The following is an 8407-nucleotide window of genomic DNA, read 5'->3' on the forward strand; positions in this document are numbered from 1 at the left end:
ATGCATATCATGTACATGTCACGGCTTTGCAAATATGGCTGCATCTGCTTCAAAAAATGTGTGATGACTACAGAATTAAAGATAGAATCCTTTTCCTTCTCTTCATGAGGAAATCCAGGGCATCTTGTGCTGGCAGAGAACTTACCAAAAAAAGCAGCTGAGAGAACTTATCAAAAAAAGTCCATGAGTGGGCTAGGGAACTCCCAAAATAAGTTACTGTAGTGAGGTGTACTGCCAGCTCTGCAGCAGAGTAATTTTTCTGCAGGGCAATGCACAGTATGTTGTTGGACTGAGGACTGGGTACATGGTTTTAAGTAATAGTATGCTGTGGTACTTTCATAAATTGGACTATATGATACTACCTAATGGATGTTTGTTTTGGTGGCTCTATAACTGATTTTGTTGGATGTTTATTTTCAGTGGCTGGCAAAAGTATATCAGTCTCAGAGAATGATGACAGGAGCAGAGATGTGCTACAGAAAGAGTCTGCAGTTGGCATCCCAGCAGGGCAGCTGGAATGGGAAGTTATCCAGTCTGCTCAGGCTAGCTATGCTCGCACTGGAAATCTGCATGGTAGGATAATCAAAATAACGTAACTGCGTGATACAACAGAAGTTGATGGGATACAGGGCTTCTGTAGTCTTTAAATGAAGTCCCTGTTTAAATGGCTTTACATTGTATGAATGACAGCTAGAGAATAAAATAGCACTTCAAGGGGCAGTGGAGTATTCTTAAAATGTCTCTTTGTAAGAGAGGTTGCAGTGTAATATTCACATAGAACCACTTTGTGCATAAGAGGCTTACTTGCTCAATAAGGCTTGTCTGTTAACAGCTTCAGTTTGATCATCCAAATTGACATACCTTTCAAGTCTCTGTCCTCTTGTTCAGACAACTGCCTCAACAGACATTTCTTCTTCACTGGTGCCTGGAGAAGTCAGTCAGTCACATTTCAAATGTTTTTATGCTGTATGGTCATTTCCAGACATGATGCCTTGCACTGAACTCTAGAATTGTATCTTGTGGAATAAAGAAAATAACTCCATTCCTTGCACTGCTGGGCAAGGTGAACATACCTTAGGGTGTTGGCAAGTGTTTATCCTCTTCAATCAAGCAGTGTCACTAGAAACTTGAAGTGCACTACTAGAATTCTAAGTCTGTAGTAAATTGTAGATCCTGCTGTGATCTTGGCTAATGCTTTTTCACATTTTAACACATGACCCGGCTTTAATCAAAATCAGGCAAAGCAACCCCATATATCCTGAGATCTTGTGTAAGAAAAGGCAGTCAGATTTACTGAGGATAAACCTGCAATGCTGTTTCTCCTTTTTGGAGAAGAGAGGTGTCCTCAGTTTTTCTCAGAAGCCCATTCCTTCCAAAGGCAGAATGTGTCAAGCAGCAGTATTTTTCCTGCTGTTTTTCTGTCAGTTTTCTAGTGTTCTGGTTTGTTTCCTATTGCTCCTAAATGCTTCCACAAGTCACAAGATACCTTCTAGCTTAATTAACACTATTTGTTCAAGGGCTGGCCTGAAGTGCCTAAGAATACACAAGACTTTTGTTTAAAAATGTGATCAGTATGAATTCGATTATCTCCTCTCTACTTTTTGAGTGAGCAGAGAAGCCGATAAGTGGATTTTTTTGGGCATTTCTAGTCTGTACTGGTTTATTAAATGTATAAAAGCCAGGTGAAAAACTTGATCAGGTCCAAGAAAGCTCTGTATTTGAAAATTGCTTGTCTTCTAATTATCTTCCGAGTGAAAATTTGGTCACCCTTTCAAGTACAGTAATTTGAATGCTATCCAGACACAATGAGGATAATAAAGTTTTTCTTAAGCCAGTTTTTCTTTCTTTGCTTGTATTCTTTAGATATATGGCTTTGCTCAATAATTGTTCTATTAGGTAATTACCATCTAGGTTTTGACTTCTGGTAAAAAATTATGTCACTTCTGGGGATAAATTCTACATTCTAGATGAGTTTTATGTATGGTACCAACAGGAGTTTCTGAAGCACTACTAAAATTTGTATGGAAGAACAAAAAGACGTGTGCATAAATTAGCAAGTGGAATGCTGTCAAGGCTGCTCCTAAATAAGTTAACATTACTTTTCCAGGCACTTCTAACAGGTGTTAGTCTGGGGTTTTTTTTAAACAAGTATCTTTCTAACCTGCCAAATACTTCTCAGAACAGCTTAAATTAAACCTGCTTTCTAGAGAGATGCAAATACACTACAATAAAGACCTTTTGTTCCCTGGTTTTTTTTTCCTGTTTTTTTAAAATTTCTTTTATTACTATTCTCTTTCTTTCTTTTATTTTTACTTTTATAATAGGCTAATGTCTCAAATGAACATTGGCCCTCATTGGTTCAGGAGGCAACAACCGAAGCTTTGAAACTTTCTCCTTGCCCCTTGGCAGCTCTGCTTCAAGCACTGCTACAGTATAATCGCAAAATGGGAGCAAGGTATGCATGGTCTGTTAAGTTTTCAGTGGAATACAGTGTCTAAAAATACAAGTGGTCATTATCTGCAGATCTCACTTCAAGAACTTAAAGAAATTTTGAAATGGAAATTAATTCTTGAAATAGTATGGCAATTGAAAGGGGGAGGGGAGAAGGGGTTAGTAATGTGGGTAGCAGCCAAATCTTCCATTATTTGTCAAAAAAAAAAAAAGAAAGACCTTCATACCCAGAAAAAAACAGCTGTAGGATAACTTTTATTTTAAAAGCATGTTATCTAAATAAATTCATCAAGAAGACTATACATTCTGAAAAATCTTGTAAAATAGCACAGTGAAAACAGAAATCACTACCCTATCTACTGCTGGGATTAATTTGGATCCTAAATTGGTCTCACAGTGAAAGTTCGTCCCCATTCCTGAACAGCCAGGTGGTCATTGTGGCTTTTCGGGGAAGGGGGGAAATATTTATGGAAGGGATTCTTGGAATCTTCCTGTGTTGTGAATTTGGTTGTTACGGTCATTTTGTCTTTTATAGTATTTTTGCTTAAGCTATGGAAAATTTGAGGGTTTTTTATGGTTTTGTTCAATAATTCACCTGTTTTCTAGGTAATACTAACCAACTGGCTTACTTTTTTTGTTGGCTCTTCAGATGACAGACTAATGTGATTGTGATGGTTGTCATTTATAATGAAATTAAGATAAAACTCAAAATCAGTCTTACTACAATTGTAGATATTAACTTACATGAACAGTATATCACAAGATCTGCCTAGGTGCTTCAAAATCCTGAAACAAGAAATCTTAAGTACAAATAGAAAACAAAAACATGTAACTTTTCAACAGCCTATTAAATTACAATGTACTGGAATATCACATTGGTTATAAAGGACAGAGTTCTTGGAACAAGAACCAAAGCTGATAGAGCACCAGTGAATGAATATGACATCCCTGCATGTAGTTGCCAGTTTTTACCAGATTTCTAATGACACTGTGAATTTGAAAATCCCTTTGTTAGGTATATGGTGTGTTGGTGTTAGAAGGTAGTATCAGCCAAACAGAATTTTAGACTTTGTCTAGTACTCTATTCCAATTCTCTTCTGCAATTTCATATATTGTCTCTGTTTGCAGGAAGTGCAATCAGGGCTTTCCCATATATTACTTCTGGCCATTGTTGCTTGCTTTGTTATGTTACATGGGGCCTGTGCAGTTGAATTTGATTTGGCTTATGTTTTGATTATATTTCCAGGGAGACTCGGCGAATGTTGGAGAGAATAGTTTATCAACCAGCGAATCCCAAAACCATTGTGTCGGTGGCACGCTGGTATCTCCTGCAACATCTGTATGCCAAAGATGATTGTGAACTAATAGATGTAAGGCAGTCCATCTCATACAGAACTTCTATTTACATTTAATATTATACTTGCAGCTTGGAAGCGGGGTAGAAGGAGACTAGGAAGGTGCTAGCACACCTACTCTTGAAGTGCAAATGTGCTTCAATTTTTGAAATCAACACCAGTCTGTTTGAATGTCTTCCATTCCTCCATGCAATAATGAAAAATAAACAGTAAAGTCTGCAGTCCGAACTTGCAGGAATTCTACTGGTGACTGTTCAGTAGACATGAGGACCATTTAATCAAAGTTTTAGCACTAAAAATGTTAATTCCCTCTAGCCTGGCTGGAACACGTCATGTCCCTGACCCGAAAGATCTGAGCAGTAGAATGCTGTATGCTCTGTATTGAAGACCACATCTGTAGTGGTACATTATTTTCAGTACAAAGTAAATGGTGCATTAGTTTCTGTTGATAGTACTTTGCTGATGTATTTGATCAAACTCAAAAATCCACGCAGCTCTTTCATGTAGTGTGAGTGGGCTGTCATTTATTTTAGCTTACAGTGAGAACCACTTTGCTCCTGAAAATCTGAATACCCTCTCCTATTGTCAGTGCTGCCACTGGCGCAATGAGGTCTTTGACCCAGATTATCAGCTGCTCCCTGGTGAAATGTTGAATCCAATATAAAATACATTTGGAGGTACAGTATAGAAAAAGGTGTTGACAAAAATCCATACAGAGAAGTGCAGATTGATTAAAAAAAGCTAGATTTAATGAGTTCTGAAGATCTTGGTATGATCTCATTGCACTTGCTTCTGCAAAGTCATTTATAGTCCCTGCTGCTGAGTATGATAATAATAGCTGGTGATTTGCTTGGTTCTGCTTAATGGCTTTCCTTTTCAGTATGTATAATGTCATTGGATTACAGGAGACATGCCAGAAGCTTTTCAACATTAGGCTGTTGTGGGACCTTTTTTATCTAATAGAAGAACTCCAAGTATGGCGTGTGGAAAATAAATCAGGGTAGTGTGAATTTAACTGGGGGAGGGAAAAGGATGTGGCAGGTTTTTTAAAGCAGCTGCAGAGAATACTCCAGTTTTATGTTTTAATGGAGATTTATACAAAGGTACTAGCAGGAGACAAATGTCTGTCAGCAGGAAAATAGGTCTCCGTGTTTAATTGCCAGTGGGTAACTACTGTCAAAGTAACAAATGATGCTTCTAGAGAGCATTGGAAGTGACCAGGTTTAGCAAGTCACTATAGTGCAGTTGGGATCTTTTCAGCAAGTTGATGTGTAGTGTTGAATATTTCATATCTGGGGTTTATGGGTTAGGTGATCTTTTAGGGAAGCTGTCTAGCAGGAATTAAGATACATTTCAGGCTGCCATTAAAACACTAGCAGTAAAATCTTAAATTCTCAGGTCATTCTTTGTTTTTCTCTACAGGTACTTATAGAAAATGCCAAAGCTAATGGAGATGTTAGAGCTCTGGAACTAAATGAGAAATTGTCAGCAAGTGCATAGAATGGACTGTCTCAAGCAAAATACTCTTCCATTCATCCAATTTAATTAGTTCTCCTTCCAGAAGCATATATAGTTTGGGCTGTTTTGTTTGTTATGTCTGATTTTTTTTTTTTTTTTTTCCTGTTTCATCAACTGCAGCTTTGTCTTTAGTTTTGCTTTTTCTTGAACAAAAGTAGGTTACTTTAATGTTGAGATAAACACATAAAATCACTTTTATTTTGAAAAGAAAACCCTGAAATTTGCTTTTGTTTGCTTCCCCACTTAAACTTCGTCGCTATTCACAATAGAGTCTTTCCCCCTAGGACACACACAGAAGTACAATATTAACTCCACTGCCAGCAATGCCAGGTTTTCTTGCCACAGAATCTTAAGAGCGAAGTAGCAGCCAACTTCTGTCATCTCTTGGTAACTCAGCTGCTGATTGCTTAATTGGATGAATCATGACAGTGGTTCTTAAGACATGTTGTTACTTTGCTTTTATGTACATGAAAATAAAAAATAAAACAATGACTCCAACCTGTAAAAGTTACCATGAGGATGTTCACTCTCTTGACAAGAGTCATGATGGCTGTCCATTTTCTCATTTAAAGCTTCTTAAAATTTCTGTCCAGCAAAGTCTTACAATGGCTTATATGATCCCATATTATAGGGAGCAAAGGGCACTTCAAAGGCAGGCACTGGTACTGCATTGAACAACAGGTACTTGCTTTTGGAGCCAGTCGTTCTTGGGCTTACAGAAAACAGGATGCTGAGCTGGGGTGCAAGTCACACACTGATCTCTGGAGAGCATGCCACTGTCATTTTAACAGGAAACCTCAGCTCAGTAGGCTGGGGCTTCTAGTCTGCAGAAGTATGATGAAACCTCTGAATAGCAAGAATCTCTGCTTATTTTCCACGCTTTCATTCTCTCACCTTCCTTAAAAAGACTTTCTGTAAATTTAGATTGATTCTATTTCCCTTCACAGCCTGCTCTCAAATAGCCTTGAACTATCAGTAACTGCAAATCTTAAATGGAAATGCTGCAAAAGCCAGACTTGTGATTCTCAAGAGTAACTGTAACTTTTTTTAGCTTCCTGCTATCAAAAACCTGGAAAAAATTCTTGCAGCCTATGGTTTGTATCCTTGGCATATGGTCTTGATATGTGTGCCACCCACTCTAGTGGTGGAAAAGCTGTCATCACCAGCCTGCTGGCAGCACAGTAAGCAACTGCTTCTCCCTGTTAATCCCTCTGTGTGAGGGTTAGCCTAGACTTTGCTAGTTCTGAGCCCTAAATACCTTCCAACATCTAGGAGAACCAACAGATGACAACAACCCAGAGTAGTAGTATGGTGTTTTTTCTCTGCAGAAGACCGTGAACTTACTTTTACTGTGAACAGTGATGAACTCCTTGAATAAGATAATTATACAGCCCAAAGTTGTATTACATACACTGTAGGAAAAAAACGCCACAAATTTCTGCCACCTACTCAGTGAAAAGTGCTTGGGTAAGATGAGTTTAAATTTAAGCTGCTTAACATTCAACAACATGAGGTAAAGTCTTGCTCTCCTTATTTTTAACAATGTATAGCCTCTACAAAATTAGCACCTTGTAGCAAGTCTGCTGTAACAGTGGCAAAACTTGTAAATTCATGCAGGTTGAGGCAACTGTGTATTTTATGCTAATATAGAGCTTAGCAAAATAGTGTACAAAGGCACGTAAGAATCACTGATTTGGGGAATTGAGACTTGTTTATGGATTTCACTGGCTAGGAAGTCATACCTTTGGCTGCCCTTGCTATAAAGGGGAGAAAAAAACATTCTCCAACTATATTATGTTGGCTTATGCTGAAGGAAGAATGGAATGAGATCTAATGAATTGAATGTAGAACTTTCCGCGGCTTCAAATACAAAGGATTTTATACACTTCTTACATTTCTTTTTATACAAACATGAGAAAAAAAGCTTGCTTCTGAGAATTTTACTGAGTTTTTTGGGTTGTCCATGTTCATCTCCTCTGTTTCTTGAGATTTTCTGCATTTGATTTATACTCAACTTCTGAGCTCTCAGAATGGTATCACGTATAGAGTGGGCAATTGCATTAACGTTGTCTTCCTAACCTTGGAGTTTAATGACAACACTTTCTCTCCAATGTTTTTGTTTGATACCTTTTGTATTTAACTTTATGTGCAGAGGAGCTCAGAAATGGCTGCACGTTGTTGAGATTTCAGTGTTGTGGCTTTCCTGCTTCTTCTAGGAAATGCAATAACCACAGACTTGGCCTGAAAGCAGGTGTGAAGCTGGGAGTCTTTCCCATGCAGTTTATCTCTAAGGAGCCTAGCCACAAACAAAATGCAGAAAGGTCACCTGGAATTTTTGTTGTCTTGTACAAGATTGTACAAGTGAGTGATTTCTAGGACTTTCTACACCATGGAGAAAGTTTGAAAGTATCAAAGTTTTGTCTGCGGGAGAAACAAGTTTAATTGTTGAAGTGATACTCCCTACTATCTGCATCAATTTGCTTTCAGCTGTCATGCTATGCAGGTCTGACTTCTCAGAGTGGGCATCTGCAATCCATGTCTTGAGAAATCTGATTTTTTGTCGAGCAAGAAGCATAAGAGATTTGAGATACAGATCATTAGAGGAGAGTTATTCAAGTCCCCTTGAATTTTGTTCTCTGGGCAAGAGATGATACTGGACTTCTCAAAACATGTACTGTAAAAAATGAGGGGTTTATTGTATTGTGTCTACCTTTCTTATGTCTCCCTGCCAAAGAACTCTATTAGCTTTTATTAGGAGATTATACTGGTGTGTTTCCTTTGTCCTGCTCCCAGAGTTTTTCTCCTTATTTCCAGACTCTTTTTCTTGTGTTTTGAAGCAAAAAAAAAAAGCGACAATGTCAGTTACATTTTTGAGTGTTCTGTTGCAAAATACCACTAACTTTTATTCAGTCAAACAGAGAAGATGAGAATAAAACTTTCTAATAATGCATCTACTAATAATAATCTGGCATTTTGTCACCTGTACAAAGTTTATTGACTATTTTTAATAATCCAGTAACTCAATAGATCCAAATCATGCAGCAGTAGATACTCCATTACCAGCTTTGATAAGGCTGTGTGAA

The 8407-nt window shown here is 37.8% G+C and overlaps 1 protein-coding gene across 3 annotated transcripts in view; it reads left to right on the forward strand.

Annotated features, from left to right (window-relative positions):
* TTC37 (tetratricopeptide repeat domain 37) overlaps nt 1–8278 on the forward strand; it is a 50186-nt gene extending 41908 nt beyond the window's left edge. For 2 of the 3 annotated variants that reach the window (XM_010393054.4, XM_010393057.4), the window contains exons 39-42: nt 421–573; nt 2325–2455; nt 3698–3821; nt 5229–8278. In XM_010393054.4, the coding sequence (XP_010391356.3) occupies nt 421–573; nt 2325–2455; nt 3698–3821; nt 5229–5306 (486 nt within the window). In that variant the 3' untranslated portion in view covers nt 5307–8278. The remainder of the gene's footprint in view (nt 1–420; nt 574–2324; nt 2456–3697; nt 3822–5228) is intronic. The other variant, XM_020584137.2, reaches the window with a different exon arrangement.
* The last annotated feature ends 129 nt before the right edge of the window (nt 8279–8407 follow it).

The sequence above is a fragment of the Corvus cornix genome, chromosome Z (assembly GCF_000738735.6).
Source record: "Corvus cornix cornix isolate S_Up_H32 chromosome Z, ASM73873v5, whole genome shotgun sequence".
NCBI classification, from domain to species: domain Eukaryota; kingdom Metazoa; phylum Chordata; class Aves; order Passeriformes; family Corvidae; genus Corvus; species Corvus cornix.